The sequence below is a fragment of the Aspergillus wentii genome, assembly GCF_001890725.1.
Source record: "Aspergillus wentii DTO 134E9 unplaced genomic scaffold ASPWEscaffold_4, whole genome shotgun sequence".
NCBI lineage: Eukaryota > Fungi > Ascomycota > Eurotiomycetes > Eurotiales > Aspergillaceae > Aspergillus > Aspergillus wentii.
In genome coordinates this window covers 2973127-2994034 of record NW_024467835.1, presented here as the reverse complement: position 1 = coordinate 2994034, position 20908 = coordinate 2973127, and the positions used below count along the sequence as shown (strand labels likewise).

General features: G+C 47.5%; 4 protein-coding genes across 4 annotated transcripts; 1 reads left to right on the top strand and 3 right to left on the bottom strand.

The window, feature by feature from the left end:
* Positions 1 to 84: 84 nt before the first annotated feature.
* Positions 85 to 5778, bottom strand: ASPWEDRAFT_109503 (trifunctional fatty acid synthase subunit FAS2; the record flags this gene model as incomplete). The annotated part of the gene is made up of 3 exons (XM_040828088.1): positions 85 to 195; positions 256 to 5195; positions 5256 to 5778. 3 exons carry the CDS (start codon positions 5776 to 5778, stop codon positions 85 to 87), a joined length of 5574 nt encoding a protein of 1857 aa, XP_040689429.1.
* A 1734-nt stretch (positions 5779 to 7512) lies between these two features.
* ASPWEDRAFT_40990 (tetrafunctional fatty acid synthase subunit FAS1) lies at positions 7513 to 14581 on the top strand. Its single transcript, XM_040835441.1, has 3 exons — positions 7513 to 7729; positions 7809 to 13671; positions 13724 to 14581. Exons 2-3 carry the CDS (start codon positions 7879 to 7881, stop codon positions 14207 to 14209), a joined length of 6279 nt encoding a protein of 2092 aa, XP_040689428.1. The 5' UTR covers positions 7513 to 7729; positions 7809 to 7878; the 3' UTR covers positions 14210 to 14581.
* A 114-nt stretch (positions 14582 to 14695) lies between these two features.
* Positions 14696 to 17344, bottom strand: ASPWEDRAFT_59976 (transcription factor IIF subunit TFG1). The gene is made up of 4 exons (XM_040838489.1): positions 15795 to 17344; positions 15429 to 15737; positions 15124 to 15370; positions 14696 to 15026 (listed from the first exon to the last, which is right to left on the bottom strand). The coding sequence occupies exons 1-4, from the start codon at positions 17151 to 17153 to the stop codon at positions 14791 to 14793; spliced, it is 2151 nt and encodes a 716-aa protein (XP_040689427.1). The 5' UTR covers positions 17154 to 17344; the 3' UTR covers positions 14696 to 14790.
* A 1463-nt stretch (positions 17345 to 18807) lies between these two features.
* ASPWEDRAFT_110466 (protein HGH1) lies at positions 18808 to 20197 on the bottom strand (the record flags this gene model as incomplete). The annotated part of the gene is made up of 5 exons (XM_040828176.1): positions 18808 to 19629; positions 19698 to 19811; positions 19875 to 19978; positions 20066 to 20111; positions 20177 to 20197. The coding sequence occupies 5 exons, from the start codon at positions 20195 to 20197 to the stop codon at positions 18808 to 18810; spliced, it is 1107 nt and encodes a 368-aa protein (XP_040689426.1).
* Positions 20198 to 20908: the final 711 nt, after the last annotated feature.

The window sequence follows — 20908 nt, the reverse complement described above, 5'->3', positions numbered from 1 at the left end:
AAGAAAATGTAAAAAACAACGAACATTGCGCTTGACCATCTATCTCAGATACATTAATATATGCCCATGTTTTTCCTAACATCATTAAAACTGCGAGACCGCGACTGCTACAGCTTGAGAATCACTGTGGCTGATACTGACGTTGACATTCTTAACACCAGCCTGTTTGGCAGCCTCAGCTGCAGCACCAAGAAGCTACGGCAGGATGTTAGCTCAATATCCTGTATGCAAACTTTCGGCCAAGGATGAACTTACATTGACCACAGGGGCCCCATTCGAATCACTTGCAATTTCAATATCCTTCAATGGTGCACCGGCACCCTTGCTGGAAACACCCAGAGACTTGAACACAGCTTCTTTGGCACTCCACCGCCCAGCAAACGATGCCTGAGGTGATGGCGCCTTAAGGCAATACTGCTGTTCGCTTGAAGTGAAATTTCTTTCGATGAAAGTGGCATTGTCGATATTGACAGCGTCGATGGTTTCCACATCGACACCAACCCTAGAGTTTTCGGTCGAATTGGCTTTTGCAAGAGACTCAACCATATGTCTAGTGCTCTCGACATCCTGCACATTGGGCTTTGGGGGAGATGCAGGGAACTTGAGCTCGGAAGTTTTCTTATCCATGGTCACACGATAGTCCGGGTTGAGGAAGACTTTGCTTTGAAGGTCATCTTCGTAAGGCGCCTTATTCTTCGCAACAAAGATACTGTTGTTGATCAAACCGTTGTGGAAGAAGCGGTAGGCCTTCTTCTGTCTGGCCTCAACCTTGGCCTTGTAGGTCTGGTACTGTGCCCGCTCAAGAGTGGCGTAGAGGTACTTGGGATGGATACCAATGACCTGAGCACCCTTTTGGCCGAAGCCAAAAGAAGTGACCGAGAAAGCTTTAATGCCATCTGTCTGGATGCTGCGACTGGGGTAAACGATGTGGTCAAACTTCTCCATTACCTTGTCCACATTGTCGGCGTTACGGTTTCCGGGAACAAGGCCGCTGTCCAGAACCTGCAAACAGCCGTTAAACATCCAAGCACCAGCAGCACCCTTCGGATGTCCAGTAAGGTACTTCTGGAAGATACCCATCAGGGCATTACCCTTCTTGCGTCCAAGGTGCCTCATCTGTTGGCAAATGACATCGGATTCGTTCTTGTCATTGGCGACGGTCGAGGTACCGTGGAAAGAAGCGACGCCGATATCATCGACTGTAAGACCCCAGGTGGCAAGAGCGCCACGAAGAGGAGCAATGCGAGAATCTTGTTTCCAAAAGTTGTTTCCAAGGCTGAACTGTGCATCCTTCTCCTGTCGAACAGCCTCTCGCTCGATGTGGTGGGCTCGCTCCTGCAAATACTCAGACACGTCGAATGACTCGGGGCCTTGGGCCTTCATGGCCTCGGCCTCTTCCTGTAGGTACAGCAGCTCCGACTCCTGCCATTCCTTGATCTGTTTCTTACGCAGATCTAGCTGTCGGCGGCGATACTTGATGTCCAATAGTGGAGATGGGAACTTGCCCGGGTTCTCGCGCGCAGTCGTCAGAACACCTTGACCCGGAGCAGGGACGGAGCGTCCAATCTTGTCGGTTGCGGTGGTCGTCAAGGCAATGACACCATGGATTGGTACACCCATATCCAAGGCAAGTTGAGCACTCATGATAAGTTGCATACCACAGCCCTGAGATTCCATAAACCCAGCACGTGTCGTGGTCGTCGGTCGCGACATCTCCTGCGGGGTACGGCCGTGGGCGAACTCATCTTCCGCGTTGCTGGTGGCCTTCATATTGGCGAATTCGTATGACCCTTCCTCCTGGAAGTCATCAAAGCCACCCACAAAGCAGACGCGAGCCTTTCCTTCCACAATAGTCTCGTATCCAATATCAACAGACTCAACAGCGGTAGCACAGGCACCAACGGGCGTCTTAATAGGACCGGTGGATGATAGAAGCAGCATGTTTACCCACGCGCTCATCGTGTTGATGAAGGATTCTTGCAAAATGTCCTTCTGCAGAGGCTTGTCAAGGTAGCGGTCTTTGTACATTCCTCTCAAAGCATGGGTGCCTCCAATACCGGAACCGATGCAGTTACCGACCTCAGATAGATGGACATACTTGTAGAACTCATAAGGATCGGTGATACCGGCGGAAAGCATTGACTCAGCAGTGCAGACGAGGACAAACAATGTGACTGGGTCAACCTGCTCAATGATATCCTCAGGAATACCGTATCTCTTAGCATCCCAACCAGTAGGGATCTGACCAGCAACCAACCGGTCGAACTGAAGTGCCTTGGGAATGAGAAGGGTAGCGCCCTTCCTGAGACGGACGGTAAACTCCCCGGACTCAGGGAGCTCAAATATTTCCACCTTGTCACCATGTTCGCGCTGAAACTCTTCCGCTGTCTCCTTCGAGGCTTCAAAAGGATCGAGGTCTTCCTGGATGACAATTTCCTGGAGCAGCTGTTTCTTGTTGGGGTCGTAGCCCTTGAACAACTCCGGTTCAATAAGTCGGATACCAGTGTGCTCGAGGATGAATTTTTCGTACTTGATCTTAACATCCTTGTCATCAACCGGTTCGCCAGTCTTTGAATCAACCCATCCCGAATAAGCCTTGCCCTTCAGCGGGCCGTTATGGTGCTTGATAAGGCCCATGATCCACGCCATTTCGACACAGCCTTCAAGGGAGAACTTGCCCTGAGCTTCCATTTCCCATCTCGTGCGAGAGTTACCCCAAGGCCCAACCTCCGAAAAGCCGGTGACAACGACGACCTTATCCAAGTTAACCATTCCTCTGAGGGATTCGTTGAGGGGCTGAACCTCTTCTTCCCAGTTAGGAAGGTTGGGGAACTCGAATTTGATGTTTGCACGAGGCTCCGCAACGACCTTTTTGTAAAGAACTTCACTGTCTTCACCATTGACAATCTTATTCTCGATTGCCGTTTCTTTGATGACAGCCTGGCGAACGTCGCTGGTCTCCATTATGTCAGTGCGAAGCTTAGTCATCAAACCCTTCAGGTCAGGGATGAACTGCAGCCCGCCGTTGAGATCGGCAAACACAGGGTCAACTTGGCAGAGGTTGACAATTGCAGGGGACATGAGACCGAGTAGGTTAAAGGCCATCTCCTGCTGTGAAAATGTGCGAACACCAAGCTTCTCGACGCCTTCAGCGACCATGTTATTACCGCTCATCAAACCAGTTCCGCGAGTCCAGCCGATGACAGCACCGCAGATGGTAAGATAGTTATTCCAGCTTTCGGAGTACCAGCGGTTGAAAAGAGTCTCTAAGCCAAGTTTGGATTCGGAATATAGACCGTCATTTCCGAATGTGCCGTGGTTGGGAGACAATGGCAAAATGACTTGAGCAGGACGGGTCTCGAAGCCGTGGCCCTGCTTTTGGGACTTGATGGAACCCAAGAGTCGCAGCAGGTTGGTCAGCATGATACGATGGGCAAGCTCAGACTTCGAGTCGATGGAGTCGATCTCGCGACCATTCTCTGGAATGGCAGCAAACGGAACAACAAAATCCAGGTCCCACCCAAGGCCTTTCTTGGTGTCGTAGATGTAGTCAACCAGGGCCTCGACATCTTGCTGGCTGCCCTGGTTGAAAGGAACCACGACGAGCTGGGAGCCACGGCCACCGTAGCGTGCGTACATAGCCTGGTAGTATTCGGTAACTTCACGCGAGTATCTGCTCGTTGTCACCACGACCTGGGCGCCACCACTGATCAGACCCTGGAGAACCTCTGCACCGATGGAGCCAGCACCGGCACCAGTCATCAGAACATTCTTGCTCTGGAAGGTCAGGCCTTCGCGCGCAGCAGATTCCATCACGTCAAGGTAGATACCGGTTATCTTTTTGTTATATTCCCAGCCATGATCCATCTTCTTCTTGAGATGAAGGAAAGGAATTGTTTCGACCTTTCCAGTGCGAGGGCTGCCATTTCGTTTAATGCCATTTCGCCCAGTTTTCTTGCCGTTCTCCTGCGGCATGATCTGGTTTTCATTCATGTTGAGGGCGCGCAGGACATCCTTGTAAAGGGCGTTGAATTGCAGCTGCGAGGCTTTAGACAGACGGTGTTGTCTGCGGATCAGCTTGTAGACGCTCTTGAGGTCGTTCTGAACCTTGGTCCGGTTGCTGTACTCTGAGATGGGGCCTCCTTCTGCCATCTGCTTCACATAATGCTCCAACTTACGAGCGCTAGCTCTGGGAACCTCTTTGTACCCGATGCTTCCCCGGGCATCAATAGTTGTTTGAGGCCCAGTGGGGATGGCAACATCCTTGTAAACGGGAGCAACTCCGAGGACTTCCTTGCAGTTCTCAATGAGTTGCTGACCGAGTTCCTTAGCGAGCTGATAAGTTTCACCTCGAGTAGTTGGGCAGTTGTCGATGTGGTATTGCATAAAGTCCAACAAAAGCGGATTTGAGCGGTTCATAATGCGGATACACTGGCTCACAATCTCACGGTCAACCGCCCTCAATCGCCCGAAAATAATGTCGTAATACATGCTCAGAGCGTCTTGACGTGCCCAGTTCCAGGAAGAATCGTAAACACGGGCCTTAAGCGGGTCAAAAGCCGGTGCAATTCCAGATGCGTAGAAATCACCATGTTCCGCTTGCCAAAGATCCAGCTGTGCCTGCAGTGTCTTCTGGGTCTCCTGGGATGTGATGAATGCTTTATCGCCAGCACGAAGATCCATCTTGAGGTACCGAGCAATGATTTCAAGTTGCTGTTTGAATAGGGCTCGTTGATCCTTGGTCAAAGCGTCAATCGCAGCTGGGTCCATGAGCATGCCACCACCACTTGCTCCGCTATCACCGCCAGCTGTTGGGGCAGAGAGATTGATTCCTGCATTGGAGGCATACTTGTTTGCCACGTCGTCGAGGTAAGATTTGGCATCCGCTTCGGATCCAAGACGAGAAGCGGGTTCCATTGTAAGAGCGAGCAAAAGAACACCATCCTGCCTGCCGGTCCCCAATCCCCATCTTGTCTCCAGGTACTTCCGGACAGCAGTGATATTGAAACCACCAGGCATCTTGGATGATACAAGACGAGCTATGAGGGACGATGACTGTTTGCCCAGCTGCCCATTAAACGTAGCCTGCATGGCAGCACCCAGCTCATCTAGTGGTGTATCTTCAGGCTTCTCTGGTGTGGAGCCAAATTCTTTGCCCAAATCTCCGAGGATCTCATTCTGTAATGTGGATTTGCCTTTTAAAGTTCAAAAGATTAGTAAACAGCATTATGCTTCAGGACAATGGTCCGACTTACCTCCAACCAGATCCTTGATAGCCTTGCTCAAAGGGACATCTGCCAAACCCTTCTTCAGTTTCTGTGCCACCAGCGTTCTGAGAACGTCAACAGCTGTGACTGGAGCATCCTCTACTGCCGCAGCTGGTCCGGCACTTGGGGGAGGGGGGGCTGCCGCAGCTGGAGTGGCAGAAGCGGCGGCGGGGGCGGCGGCAGCCGGAGTACTGGCAGCAGGCTGTGCAGTCTCAGGCTCTTCCTCGACTGGGTCAACGTCGTAATAGATTTCCTTCGCATCTTTATTGTAGCAGAGGATTTGGCGTTGCACCGAAGTGGCAGCATCATATGCCTCGTACTTGGACGCTAGCGTCCGACGTGCCATACCACCCAAGGTGTCTGCGGGACCAATTTCCACAATGCGTTCCGTTCGTTTCTCTGCAAGTACGACATCTTGAGTTTCAATCCACCTCACAGGCGATGCAAACTGATAGGCCAGAAGCTCTACCAGCAAGGTATGAGCGAGTTCTTGTTCAACTTCGGGCCTCATGATTGCGGAAGGAAATGGGTATCAACGGGATAAAGGGAAGGCAATATTTGCACGCCGAAAAATGTTGCCTGACCGAATTCAATCGTTGCTTCGTACAGAAATGCGCAATTGGTGGCAGCCAGAATTAAGAAAAAGGCCGAGAGAAAAAGGGTAATTAAATGTAATAGGTAGAAGAAAGAAGTCAAAATCTCAACCCTGCAAGCAGTCAAGAAGTCAGCGCAAGAGCAATTACTGAAAGCTTCTGTTGTTTTTTGTAAAAGAAAAAAATAATAACAAAATTATTATAACAATGTATGAAGTAGACAAGTAGAAGGAAATGTAGGAAAAGAGGGGAGAGAATGCCAGTAAGTACCCTGGACTACGCTGTAGAAACTCACCCCAGCTGGGACCACAAGCGGGGAATCGCCGATACGACGAAATCTGGTGAACAAGAAAGATATGGAGTTGTTAGGCACCAAAAATAAATAAGATAACTAATAAAAAAAAAGATCAAAGAAACGAAAGCAAAGCCGAAGGGCCGCAAAAAGACTGGCTATTCGGATGGATGGGAAGAAGAATTGCTGGTGAACTTTTGGTGAGCGTTGGGGCAGCTCCTGGTTGACAGGGTGGATCGGCCACTACGAGGACCAAGGGAAAAAAAAAAAAAAATGGAGGGTAAGATGAGTGTGCATCCATACCTAACTGGGTACATAGTTGAGATGAAAACAGCAGACTGTACACTTGTATTATGCTCCATGACACAATGTTAACCTGAACCATATCTCTTGTCTCTAATCAGAGTTACACAATAGACTGAACACCATATGTTTTATTACTGAACAATGTCAGTCTTTTCAATAGTCACCTACCTACCTCTTGTAGATAGGTATCCTGCTGCCTTGGTATGTTCAACCTGATGTCTATTAATTTATTACAGAATCCATTTACCTAGGTAGCATGGTTTTGGTGTATGTATTTAGTACAGTAGATCCACTTATCAATCCATTGGATGTACATGGATACTAAAGCACTGGCTCAGGTAGTTCTTTTCTTTTTCTAAAGCTTGAAGCCCTAGACATCTCAGAGTCACACACCTATGAAAACCCTAAAATCACTATTTGCTTATCAACTACATTTGAATCAATCATACTATTTCAGATGTCTTAATATGTATTCCTATTCCTTGTCTTTACCTCACTTGAGACACTCGGTAGATATTCAATTTATTTATCAACAAGCTAATGAGAATTCTATAAGTACTAGAGCCCAGTGACAACTCATCTTGTCGGGCGGGAAAAAAGTATGTGGATGGAATAGGATTTTACTAACTACCTACCCATGTAGATAGGCACACCTATCTGGTAGTACCTTTACCTACCTTAGGTACCTGAAATAATGTTACAAGTGCGTTTGGTATTGTAATGCCCCACCGGGTCCAGCCCAACCTTTTGGACCTTTGGGGAGGTTCCGCTTCACGCTATACCCGATGGGGGTGCTTCCTGTTCAACCAGCTCGAAAAAACTGCGATTTTTGCCTGACAGCCCCTCGAGCACCGGCGATTTCTCATCCTCTGGCCCGGTTCAACACTGTTGTCCTTTGGACTGTTATTGGCACTAATTTGGTCAGCGATCACATTCGTGTGCGTCTCTTAGCGTTCTTCAATCAGAAGATTATTCTAGCTGCTGAGTGTCTGGTTATTATTTGATGTGGTGAACCATCCTCCCCGCCATTCTTGCCTGTCCTCTCCCCTCCCAATATCCATTCCTCCTTCACCTTCTTACCTCTTTCTATTATATTCCTCTTTCTATTCTTTGTGAAACTCTTGCTGTAATTTTTTTTCCCCTTCTCCATATTTCTATTTCTATTTATTATTATTACTTTATCACTGTCCCTTAGATCAAGGACAGTTTGGGGGTCTGTTGACTTGGCTTAATTGAGGATTGCACGCAAAAAAAAAAAAAAGTCTGAATCGGTGAGTGGGAATCAGCTAGAATTCCCCACTATACGAAGGGGACGCTGAAGTTGGCTAATTGATCGATCGGTCATGATAGATCCTTTTTCTACATACCTCCGTTTTCTTCTTCTTCCGAGAATATAGAATAGATACGATAACACGAAGAGATGTACGGGACATCAACCGGCCCTCAGACGGGCATTAATACCCCCCGCTCCTCACAGTCATTGCGACCCTTGATCCTGACTCATGGATCCCTCGAGTTTTCTTTCCTCGTGCCGACATCCCTTCACTTCCATGCTTCGCAATTGAAAGATAATTTCACGGCCTCGTTACCGCAGCCCACAGATGAGTTAGCTCAAGACGACGAGCCTTCATCTGTACCAGAACTGGTGGCCCGGTACATTCGTCAGGTTGCCCATGAGGTTGAGGAAGGAGAGGATGATGCACAAGGAACCTATCTGGAAGTTCTGAAGTTGGCTCTTAACGAGTTTGAGCGTGCCTTCATGCGTGGTAATGACGTCCATGCCGTTGCAGCTGGTCTTCCAGGTATCACAGCGAAGAAGGTTTCAGTCGTGGAAGCCTACTATGCTGGTCGAGCGGCGGCCGGTCGTCCCATTAAGCCATACGACTCCGCCTTGCTGCGGGCTGCCTCGGAAGACAAGGCCAGTATCTACTCGGTTTTTGGTGGCCAGGGAAACATTGAAGAGTATTTTGATGAATTAAGAGAGATCTACACAACTTACCCATCTTTCGTGGAGGAATTGATCATTTCCTCCGCTGGGTTGTTGCAGTCTCTTTCACGTGAGCCTGAAGCCAGCAAGCTCTACCCCAAAGGACTCGACATCGTTCAATGGCTTCAGGATCGGGACTCCCAGCCCGATACCGACTACCTGGTATCCGCTCCAGTTAGTTTGCCGTTGATCGGTCTAGTTCAATTGGCGCATTTTGTGGTCACCTGCAAGGTCTTAGGCAAACAGCCTGGCGAAGTTTTGGAACGGTTTAGCGGAACTACCGGACACTCTCAGGGTGTGGTCACCGCAGCTGCCATTGCATCTGCCACGACATGGGAATCCTTCGGGAAATCTTCCAAAGATGCCTTGACAATGCTTTTCTGGATTGGATTGCGCAGCCAACAGGCCTACCCTCGCACGTCAATCGCACCATCCGTGCTCCAGGACTCTATCGAAAACGGGGAAGGAACACCTACCCCAATGCTGTCGATTCGAGACCTCCCAAGGGCCGCTGTCCAAGAGCATATCGACGCTACCAACCAGCACCTCCCAACTGACCGCCACATTTCCATTTCTCTGGTCAATAGCGCCCGCAATTTTGTTGTTACCGGACCGCCGCTCTCTCTGTATGGTTTGAACCTGCGTTTGCGCAAAGTCAAGGCCCCTACGGGTTTAGATCAAAACCGTGTGCCTTTTACGCAGCGCAAGGTCCGCTTCGTCAATCGCTTTCTCCCTATCACCGCTCCCTTCCACAGTCAATACTTGTATTCGGCGTATGACCGTATTGTGGAAGACCTTGAGGACATCGAGATCCCAGGAAAGTCCCTTGTCATTCCAGTTTATGGAACCAAGAACGGTGAAGATCTGAGACAGATTGGCGATGGAAATGTTGTCCCAGCTTTGGTTCGCATGATCACGCACGATCCGGTCAATTGGGAGCAAACCACCGTTTTCTCCGGAGCCACTCACATTGTTGATTTCGGGCCTGGAGGTATATCGGGCCTTGGAGTCCTCACCAATCGCAACAAGGATGGCACCGGCGTTCGTGTTATTCTTGCTGGTGCTATAGATGGTACGAATGCTGAGGTGGGGTACAAGCCCGAACTGTTTGACCGTGATGAGCACTCTGTCAACTTCGCTATTGATTGGGTCAAGGAGTATGGGCCTCGACTAGTGAAGACTTCGGCTGGTCAGACTTTTGTTGACACCAAGATGAGCCGACTGCTGGGTATCCCTCCCATCATGGTTGCTGGAATGACACCCACCACTGTCCCGTGGGACTTTGTGTCGGCCACAATGAATGCAGGATACCATGTTGAACTCGCCGGTGGTGGCTACTATAACGGCAAAACAATGACCGAGGCAATCTCCAAGATTGAGAAGAACATCCCTCCGGGGCGCGGTATTACAGTTAACCTGATCTACGTCAACCCTCGCGCCATGGCATGGCAAATTCCTCTCATTGGGAGGTTGAGAGCCGATGGCGTTCCTGTCGAAGGTCTCACGATTGGTGCTGGTGTGCCGTCTATTGAAGTTGCCAACGAGTACATTGAAACACTTGGTATCAAACACATTGCCTTCAAGCCTGGGTCTGTAGACGCCATTCAACAGGTTATCAACATTGCGAAGGCCAATCCCAAGTTTCCTATCATTTTGCAATGGACCGGTGGTCGTGGTGGAGGTCATCATTCATTCGAAGACTTCCACCAGCCAATCCTGCAAATGTACAGCCGCATCAGGAGATATGATAATATCGTTCTTGTCGCCGGTAGTGGTTTTGGTGGTTCTGAAGATACTTACCCGTACCTTTCTGGGGCCTGGTCTTCTGGGTTCGGCTATCCTCCAATGCCTTTCGACGGATGTCTGTTCGGTAGTCGCATGATGATCGCCAAGGAAGCTCACACATCCAAGAATGCAAAACAGGCAATCGCAGATGCCCCTGGTTTGGACGATCAAGACTGGGAAAAGACGTACAAGGGTTCTGCCGGTGGTGTTGTCACTGTCCTTTCCGAGATGGGCGAGCCCATTCACAAGTTGGCCACAAGGGGTGTTTTGTTCTGGCACGAGATGGACCAGAAGATTTTCAAGCTGGACAAGGCGAAGCGTGTGCCTGAGCTCAAGAAGCAGCGTAATTACATCATCCAGAAGTTGAATGACGACTTCCAGAAAGTCTGGTTCGGTCGCAACGCCGCTGGAGAAGCCGTTGATCTTGAAGATATGACATATACTGAGGTGGTCCACCGTATGGTGGAACTCATGTATGTCAACCATGAATCCCGATGGATTGATGATTCTCTGAAGAAACTGACCGGCGATTTCATTCGTCGTGTTGAAGAGCGTTTCACTACCGCTGGCGGTCAGCCTTCTCTGCTCCAGAACTATTCTGAATTAAATACCCCATACCCAGCTGTCGATAACATCTTGTCCGCATACCCCGAAGCGGCGACTCAGCTGATCAACGCTCAGGATGTTCACCACTTCCTTCTCCTTTGCCAACGCCGTGGACAGAAGCCTGTGCCATTTGTTCCCTCGTTGGATGAAAACTTTGAATACTGGTTTAAGAAGGATTCTCTTTGGCAGAGTGAGGACTTGGAAGCTGTGGTGGGCCAAGACGTTGGCAGAACTTGTATTCTTCAGGGTCCAATGGCGGCCAAGTTCTCTAACATCATCGATGAGCCAGTCCACGATATCCTGAATGGCGTTCATCAGGGACATATCAAGGGCTTGATCAAGGATGTCTACAACGGCGATGAAGCGTCAATTCCCGTCATCGAATACTTTGGCGGGCAACTTGGCGAGCCAGATGAAAGCCTGGAGCTCGATGGCCTCACCATTTCCGAAGATGATAATAAGATTTCTTACCGGTTGTCAACTTCCCCTTCGGCCGACTTGCCTGACCTAGAGCACTGGTTGCGTCTCCTTGCCGGCAGATCATACTCTTGGAGGCATGCTCTTTTCCTGGCCGATGTTTTTGTTCAGGGTCATCGTTTCCAGACAAATCCAATGAAACGCATAGTTGCACCGACGGCGGGTATGTACGTTGAAGTCGCATATCCTGATGAGCCTTCGAAGACAGCGATCATTGTGAGGGAACCGTATCAGTCCGGCAAGCTTGTCAAGACGGTTGAAGTGAAAATGAATGAGATCAATCAGATTAGTTTGACCCTGTACGAGGGTAGGACAGCAGAGGGAGGCGTTGTTCCCTTAAGCTTTTTGTTCACTTATCATCCTGAGACCGGATATGCGCCTATCAGAGAAGTCATGGGTGATCGAAATGACCGCATCAAGGAGTTCTACTACCGCATCTGGTTCGGCGATAAGAATGTCCCATTCGACACCCCAACTACGGCGACTTTCAGTGGTGGTCGCGAGACAATCACATCTCAGGCTGTCGCTGACTTCGTTCATGCAGTTGGCAACACCGGCGAAGCTTTTGTTGATCGGCCTGGAAAGGAGGTCTTTGCCCCCATGGACTTTGCCATTGTTGCTGGTTGGAAGGCTATCACTAAGCCCATATTCCCTCGTACAATCGATGGAGATTTGTTGAAACTCGTGCATCTTTCAAACGGATTCAAGATGGTTCCTGGTGCCCAGCCTCTGAAGGTTGGTGATGTTCTGGACACCACTGCTCAGATCAACGCTGTCATCAACCAGGACTCAGGTAAGATGGTTGAAGTTTGCGGCACCATCAAGAGAGATGGCCAGCCCATCATGCATGTTACCAGCCAGTTTTTGTACCGGGGGGCGTACGAGGACTTTGAAAATACCTTCCAGCGCAAAGACGAGGTTCCCATGCAGGTTCATCTCGGTACGAGCAGGGACGTTGCCATCCTCCGTTCTAAAGAGTGGTTCCGCATGGATGAATCAGATGTCGAACTACTGGGTCAAACCCTCACCTTCCGCCTTCAAAGTCTGATCCGATTCAAGAACAAATCCGTCTTCAGCCAAGTCCAGACAATCGGCCAGGTTCTTCTCGAGCTTCCCACAAAGGAAATTATTCAGGTAGCATCAGTCGAGTACGAAGCTGGTGCCTCCCACGGAAATCCTGTCATTGATTACCTCCAACGCAACGGAACCTCTATCGAACAGCCAGTCTACTTCGAAAACCCCATTCCACTCAGCGGCAAGACCCCTCTCGTTCTGCGTGCTCCAGCATCCAATGAGACCTATGCTCGGGTTTCTGGTGACTACAACCCAATTCATGTTTCGCGTGTCTTCTCCAGCTACGCCAACCTTCCAGGTACTATTACTCATGGCATGTACTCCAGTGCGGCTGTGCGCAGCTTCGTTGAGACCTGGGCTGCTGAGAACAACATTGGTCGCGTTCGAGGCTTCCACGTCTCCTTGGTGGGCATGGTTCTGCCCAACGACATGATCGTCGTCAAACTGCAGCATGTTGGTATGATTGCCGGTCGCAAGATTATTAAGGTCGAAGCCAGCAATCAGGAAACCGAAGACAAGGTTCTTCTAGGTGAAGCAGAGGTTGAGCAGCCTGTCACTTCCTATGTGTTTACTGGACAAGGTTCCCAGGAGCAAGGAATGGGTATGGAGCTCTATGGCAGCAGTCCTGTTGCTAGGGAAGTCTGGGATCGGGCAGATCGCCATTTCATTGAGAACTACGGTCTTTCTATCATTGAAATCGTGAAGAACAACCCCAAGGAACTCACCGTGTACTTTGGCGGTCCCCGGGGTAAAGCTATCCGTCAAAACTACATGTCTATGACCTTTGAGTCGGTGAATGCGGATGGCACTATCAAGTCCGAGAAGATCTTCAAGGAGATTGATGAATCCACAGCCTCGTACACATACCGATCGCCCACTGGCCTTCTTTCTGCCACCCAGTTCACTCAACCCGCTCTAACATTGATGGAGAAGGCAAGCTTCGAAGATATGCGATCTAAAGGTCTTGTCCAGAGGGACAGTAGCTTTGCAGGCCATTCTCTTGGTGAATATTCTGCTCTTGCTGCTCTCGCTGATGTCATGCCCATTGAAAGCTTGGTTTCTGTGGTTTTCTACCGTGGATTGACTATGCAAGTTGCCGTCGAGCGTGATGACCAGGGTCGCTCGAACTACTCCATGTGTGCTGTCAACCCAAGCCGTATCTCGAAGACTTTCAACGAGCAGGCTTTGCAGTACGTGGTTGAGTGCATCTCTGAGCAGACTGGCTGGCTTTTGGAAATTGTCAACTATAACGTTGCAAACATGCAGTATGTTGCTGCTGGTGATGTAAGTTTAACACCCCTCCTGTTGTTGTAGCCATGTACTAACTTCATCCCAGCTTCGTGCGATCGACTGCCTTACCAACCTGCTCAATTACTTGAAGGCTCAGAACATCGACATCCCTGCTCTTATGCAGAGCGTGTCGCTGGAGGATGTCAAGGCTCATCTGATGAAGATCATCCAAGAATGTGTCAAACAAACCGAGGCTAAACCTAAGCCCATTGCTCTGGAGCGTGGATTCGCTACCATACCTCTCCGAGGAATCGATGTGCCGTTTCATAGTACTTTCCTTCGTTCAGGCGTTAAGCCCTTCCGGTCGTTCCTACTAAAGAAAATCAACAAGACCACCATCGACCCCAGCAAGTTAATCGGAAAGTACATTCCGAACGTCACTGCTCGACCTTTTGAGATCACGAAGGAATATTTCGAAGACGTCTACAGACTCACTAACTCTCCGAGAATCGCCCATATCCTCGCCAACTGGGAGAAGTACGAAGAAGGAAATGAGACCATTTCTCGTACGACTGGTACATCGACCGCTTAGGACATTTAATAACGTCCGCTCTTTGGCTCTTGTTTTCGAAATTCTTTCTCTTTTAGCGCTGATGGTGTTTTTTCCTTGCTATGGTTCTTGATATTGCCCTCGCCGGTTAGATGAATATTCATGTTTCTCAACAGCTATGTCTTAAAACGGATATTATTGTAATGCCAAAGTCTACTCGAACATGCTTACCTGCCATCAGGTAGACCAAGCTGATTTATGGTAGCTATATTCAGTTGGTTCACATCAATTACAGATAAGTCAATTAATTTATCATCCAACCTTTTTTTTACAATAAAAGAAGAGGGGAGGGGGAACAAAACCAAGGCTATATAGCAATTATCGAGTAGTTAAAAAACTTGACGTGTTTTGCTTCTTATGTTATAGCCATCTATGATCTATCCGCTAGTTTATCGGATCCGCTTCCTACGTAGATGGGTAAAGACGATGGGTGATACGATCCCGTCTAATAAACCTGGAACATGGCATGCCATGATGAAAAAGACTTTGATTAATTTAAAACAGGATCTTTGAATTACAGAACCCTTCTTGAATATGTGAGTGATATAAACAATTTCCTAGGTTTAGGTCTCCTTCAGTGTGCCCGGGCGTAGCAATCTATCCTCTTTGCCATAAACACTCACGTCTTTGACAATAGCAATGAATCTTCTGTGGTTATCTTTTGATTCACCCATACGTGGGCGAAAGATTCTAAGTAAATCACCGCTGAGAATACCGGATGGTGGAATAGCAGCATGGATCTCTGCTGGGGTAGGAAAACTCTGGCCAGAAGGTCCAGGTGTCGAGACTCGAACTTGACCTATACGCACCAAGACATGGTTAGAGAACATAGGTTCTAGTACGTAGGGAGGAGAAAAGGTAAAAGGGGCATGGAAGGAAAAGAAAGTAGAACTTGCTTTTGATCGAACCTCCTTCCGGGCTACTAGCACGACTCCCAGAGAAGCTTTTATTGCCCAAGGGTGTCGGACTGGCGGCCCTGGACCCTTGTGGTGTGCCACTCTGAGAGGATATTGCAGGAGGGTTAAGCTTTAATTTCTTCGTCTTTCCATTCTCGCTTATTTCCCCCCCGGAGCCTGCGCCTCCATCCACGTCGCTGGGCCCTGCACCACCAACAGGTACATTTCGAGCACGTTTCTTGCTACCCTACAAACAGTTAACAATGTGTTGAGATATGTAGAGATTAGGTTTAATTTGTACTCACGGGTACTGCAGATGATGCAGATGGAGACATAGGACGAGAACCTGGCTGGGGCGTAGGCTGAGAAGATGGATACTTGCTCTTCGTTTTCTTACGGGACGTATCTGTACCACTTGCATCGGAACCGTTAGGGGACCCAAGCCGTTTCCGAGATGCAGTAGTTGTTCCTTTCTTAAGGGAATCAGTATGCTTGGGACGACCCGAGGGTGTATTGCTGCCCTTTGAGGATATGGCTGGTTCCTTTTTGCTCTTTTCTTCTTCGGCTTTCCGTTCTTCCTCCTTGAGCCTCTCAGATTCGCTTTCATCTGAGCTCTTTATTAATAGGTATGTTAGTAAAATTTTCCAACGGGGCTCAAAGACAGAGCCTACCTCTTCGTCAGAGTAAGGATTCACATCAGAACCACTACTATAGTCGTAGTTCTTTTCTCTTTTCTTGAGAGCTTTCCGCACTCCCTTGCCTAGAACTCGCCGAGCCTCTTTTTCTTTCATCTCTCTCAGTTCCTCTTCTTCGTACTCTTTTTCCTCCTTCAAGTCAAAGACATTCGCTTTCAACTGGTCTTGTTTGATCCTTTTTTCTGCCGCTTTTGCATCCTCATCATCATTGAAAAGATCATCGTGCTCTTCATCATCAGCAAACCTATCCTCTTCGAAATCCATCTCATCTGCTTCCAAGCCTTCAACACCAGCAGGGGCTCCTTGTTTACCGGCGTAAACCTTGCGCTGCTTGGCAAAGGTTTCCAACTCCTTTTGTTGAGCTTGTTCCTGTTGCTTTTCCATGAACCATCTGGGATCCTTTATTTTCTTCGCCATGAATTTCTCCGCTTCTTCGATTGTCAAAGCCTTGAACTGACTTTTCGCATTGAACTTATACCATTTCTCCACTGGAATCATTCTCATCTTGCCTGTGTTCTCGAGTACAAATACAGCATGCGTTTCTGATAAAGCGGCTTCATAATTTCCCACCCAGATATTTTTGCTGTCAAAATCCTCTAGGTGCCAGGGCAACGCTTCTTCGTACTTTATCCGTGCTCTCGCAATTTCTTCGGGAGTCATGTCTGTTTTGAAAACCTGCTGCGTCTTTTGCTTCGGTGCATTAGACCGTTTTGGCGCTGACCCAATCGAAGGGGCTATCTGAGCCAGGTTGTCTGCGCGCTCTTTCTCGCGCGCAGTTTTCCTAGCCTCTAGCTCCTCGCGCTCTAGATCATCCATCTGCTGGCTGGATTCAGAGGCTTCCTTCTGGTTGCCTTGGCCCCTTTCGGCGTTGATTTCTTGCGATTTTGCCCTAGGATCTCGGCGTTGAAGTCTGACTGGCCGAGTGAATTGACCTTCATCCCGGGGATCAATATTCTTTTTAGATGCAAACCTAGCTATATGATGCTTCAAGCTTTCGCGCAGTGCTCGCTTTGTTGTTACCAGCGGGTAATCCACATAGGTATCAGATAGTAAAGGGCCGCTGAAACCATTCACTGCAAGGTGGTCTGTCGCGGATGCAAGTTTAGGTTTCTCCAAAAGAGACCCGGGTTGGACATTAGGAACGATAGGCCGAGCAGGCAGTGGTTTCGGAGCAGCGCCATTTCCTGCTGATGGAGGGACTGCCGGTCTGGCCGTGGGTTTTCTCTTTGGTCGTACTAATGGATCTGCTACTTTTGGACGACGGATCCTCATCGGTGGAGCTCCACTAGAACCAAGTGGAGTTCGAGAATTTGGATTATTCGTGGGCGTAGTCATTTTTCATGGTAAAAAGCGGCGGGATGGATTAAAGTGAAGCAGCCACGGCTCGCCAGGTGGGTAGATCAGTTCCTGGGACTCTTATCATGAGCCAGGGATTTAAGAAATAAAACTGTGTAAAAGCCTTTGAATGCAACAGAGATATCAGATGGGCAAATAAACTAGGGATGGTAAAATATCCTGATTGTTTGTGTCTTCCAAGTTCAATGAGGAATGAGGTGTGAGGCGTAGCTGAGCCATGACTGTCTGCTTACGTAATCACATGTGATTGGATGAGCTCATTTCACTTTCATCACTAATAATTAGTGATATTGATAACTACCTACATACATAGAAAAGTACCTATGTAGTGGGTTAGTATGTTCATTTGTGATCTAAGGGTACCTAGGTAGGTATAGAGGTCTCATTACTACATTTAGGGACGATGGGGTTACTATGGGAAGAATAGTAAAAATGCTCTCAGCAGCTTTGACTGAATTTAAAAACAAAAATGCAGTTTCAATCCGCACACTAGAGGATATCCTTTCTCAGATTGAGAAAGGGTGGTGCTCCACAGAGTACCTAGGCATAACAATGGGACTATACCTATTGAGTTCCTGGTTGCCCATTTGAACATGACTGTATGACCGTCACCCAAGGTGGGTTAAGTATGTACTACCAAATGAGAACTCTACTACACTCAAACTACATACAATCATAAAGTGTATCCAAGAACTAAATATCTAGAGCCGGATTGTAATGGTGCTCTGGGCATAGTAGCTAGATGTGGGCCTTGATCTTCTTTTACAGACACTCCATTGATGGACCCTAAAGGCAGTCAGTCTCCCTTATCTAAAATATGTACCGCGGTGGTGCACTACTCCTCTATACCTAGGCACCAGGCCATTGCGAGGTGCTTTCCACTTTGCTAGCTGGTCAATGCTAAGTTGAAAAAACAGTAACTACCTATCTGTTGGTTAGATTCTGGAGGAAGGCGCATGGAACCCGCCCTTCTGTTTCTAAAAACCAGCTAATAAAATGCAAGATAAATTCAGTTCATCATTACCCAATCAACGGCGTTTCATAGTTTGCAAGCTCTGCACTCTAGGTACTTGTGGTAATCGGTGCTCTTACAAACCTTTCTTACCTTACCAGTCATGGTCTCTTTTAATACTTGCGGCTTAGTACCTAGGTACAGTCCACTAATTTACACTTGCTCCCTGTCAAAGTAGCATGGATAGCTAGGTATTAAGGGATGTATCATTTACTATACATGTCAAAGGACGAGGCTAAGCAGTGTTTAAAAATATGATACATATATTCTACCTATTTTAGATCATTATTATAAGTATATATACTACTGCTATAATAGTCAGTTCCCTAATGATTCAAAAGTAGCCCTGTTCCTAGCGGCTAGCCGTAGGACAGTAGAATACAACGTGAGCTCTACATACGCCTTAGTTTTTGATCCCCCTCTCCCTGCCCAACATGTTTGCAATTACATGGAATAAACCTGTTGAAGCAATATCCAAGGACAAGAAAATATATCATACAGCAAGATTGAATGTGTTGAGCACAATCTATCTAATTCATAGTTTGTATAATTTAGTGCTATGAAAGACATGGGGGAATCTTTCTCTCCCCCTCTCCCCTTCTCTTTGTGATAGGTACTAAATCAAAACAACTCTACAACCTTGTTGTCTTCATCCTGCTTTTGCTGTGACCCTTGGTCTCCCTGGAGACTTCCTTCAATGTTTGCCTTATTAATTTCTTTTTCGCCCTCCTCATCTCGCATCAAAACCTGGACCAGTCTATCACAAGCTTCACGAACATCATCATCATCAACATGGAGATGACACTCGCGAATTATCGGATACACTTGTATCGCCCTCATAAACTCTCGCCCTTCCCGTGTTGTGGTCAATAATAGCAGTGTTTCGATATGCGTGATGATAATGCTGTTGTCACTATCCCGTTTTTTATCAGGTGGCAGGAGCTGAAGGTCTGGTAGCATATCCATGGATTCCTCCTCTGTAAACTCCTCTGGGCCCGTGATGGGCAACAGAATATAAGGGATAATATTCGCTTCATCCTCGGAAAGGAGCTTAGGATGAAACGGAAGGTCAAATGCGACATTTTTAATAGTTGATGCAACCCCTTTTCTCCGAATTGTGCTTTTATGCTCCGTGAAAACGGTCAGCTTTGTCACAGGCACGACACCGTCATAATCCTGTCTCGAGGTAAAATAAGCTCGCCCCTCATCAGACTTTGAAAAGTCAGCGAAGAGATAAGATAGATAGTCATAATTGGCGTTTTTATTGAGACTGCCATCGGCACCTTTCACAAAGCAATCCATCAACTGGTCAATGGCATTTGGGGATGTAGACGTGGGCTCTGGAATCCTCCGTTTCAAGGTTAGAAGTTTCTTCAGCTCATCCGACTTTGCCAAATTAGCGAATAGCATCGCAACGTCGTCTGCGTTCGGCTCTTTGGCATTCTATAATCACCAACATCAGCACAAATGCCGAATTGCATTGGCAACAACAAATCTGTTGGGGTACCCACTGTCACTTTAGTCAAAAGTGTTTCTAGAAAGGCATCATCTCCTGCAAGGTTTGCAAGTACCTCTTCGTCAGCAGAGAGATTGATGAGAATTGTCAAGGCATGTTTTGCGATAGGCTAGTCAATGGCGACAGTGAGCAGCTGTAAAATTAGAACATGATGCTATAGCGGGGAACTAACTGTATAATCTCGAACCAATAATTTCAAATCTCGCACTGGTAAAAGTTGGTGGCGTTTGAATAAGCTAGGTTGAGCAGTCGAGAAGCCGACAAGGTTTTCACAAGCTGAAGGGTTATAGTGTCAATGTGAAGTTCGAGAAAAAGTGCGAACGCCTAACGAATTCGCAGGTATGACCTAAGGATTCCTATTACCGATTTGCCTGATTTGAGTGTTGCCATGATGAAGAAAATCGACAAGCTGGATCAGTAAATCAGCCTGGGTTCCGCGACGATACTCAGTAATTTCAAGTGTAGGTAGCTCACCTCTTCCAGCTCAGTTGGCATGTTGAGTGATTTTTCCAATTAAAAAATTCCTTCCTAGCCCATGTACAATGATGAGAAGATAATATGGTCTCAGTTGGTGGTCACTTTTTCTGTGGATTACTGGAGCGGGGTGAAACAATAATCTTTCTTCTGCCAGAAAAAAAGTGAGAAAAGAGAGGTGGGGAAAGAATGTCCTTTTCTTTACTCCACACAACGTCATCTTATCTTAAATATCCCACATGTTCTATCCTAACGCCCTCACGTACCCTAATGAGATCACATTTATTGTTTTCCTCTTTGATTAGGGATAATTAATACTATAAGATGTATTATGATGTATATTATTGCTATATGATGCTTGACATCCTAGAGATAATTTATTATATCCTGCTGATAACGCCCTCTTAGGCGTTTGGCTATTACTTTTGACCACGATGAATTTAGCATTGTACTGTAAAGAGAATTCGAGGCAAACAAGACTTATTTAGATAAATCTATATATTCTAGATATTCTTTGCATTGATTTAAGTGATATCCAATATATATTACTGTTATTATATGGGAAACTGCAGTAAAAGTGGTCTTTAACTAACCCATATCTTAATAATCAGATAAAAATCTAGTGTGTTACCTAAAAACGACCAGTAGAAATCCCCTTATTAATACCATTAACGAAAATACCTGCAGTACAGTTACTTGACTGTTTAGGAGGCCCATGGGTCATGATGCCAA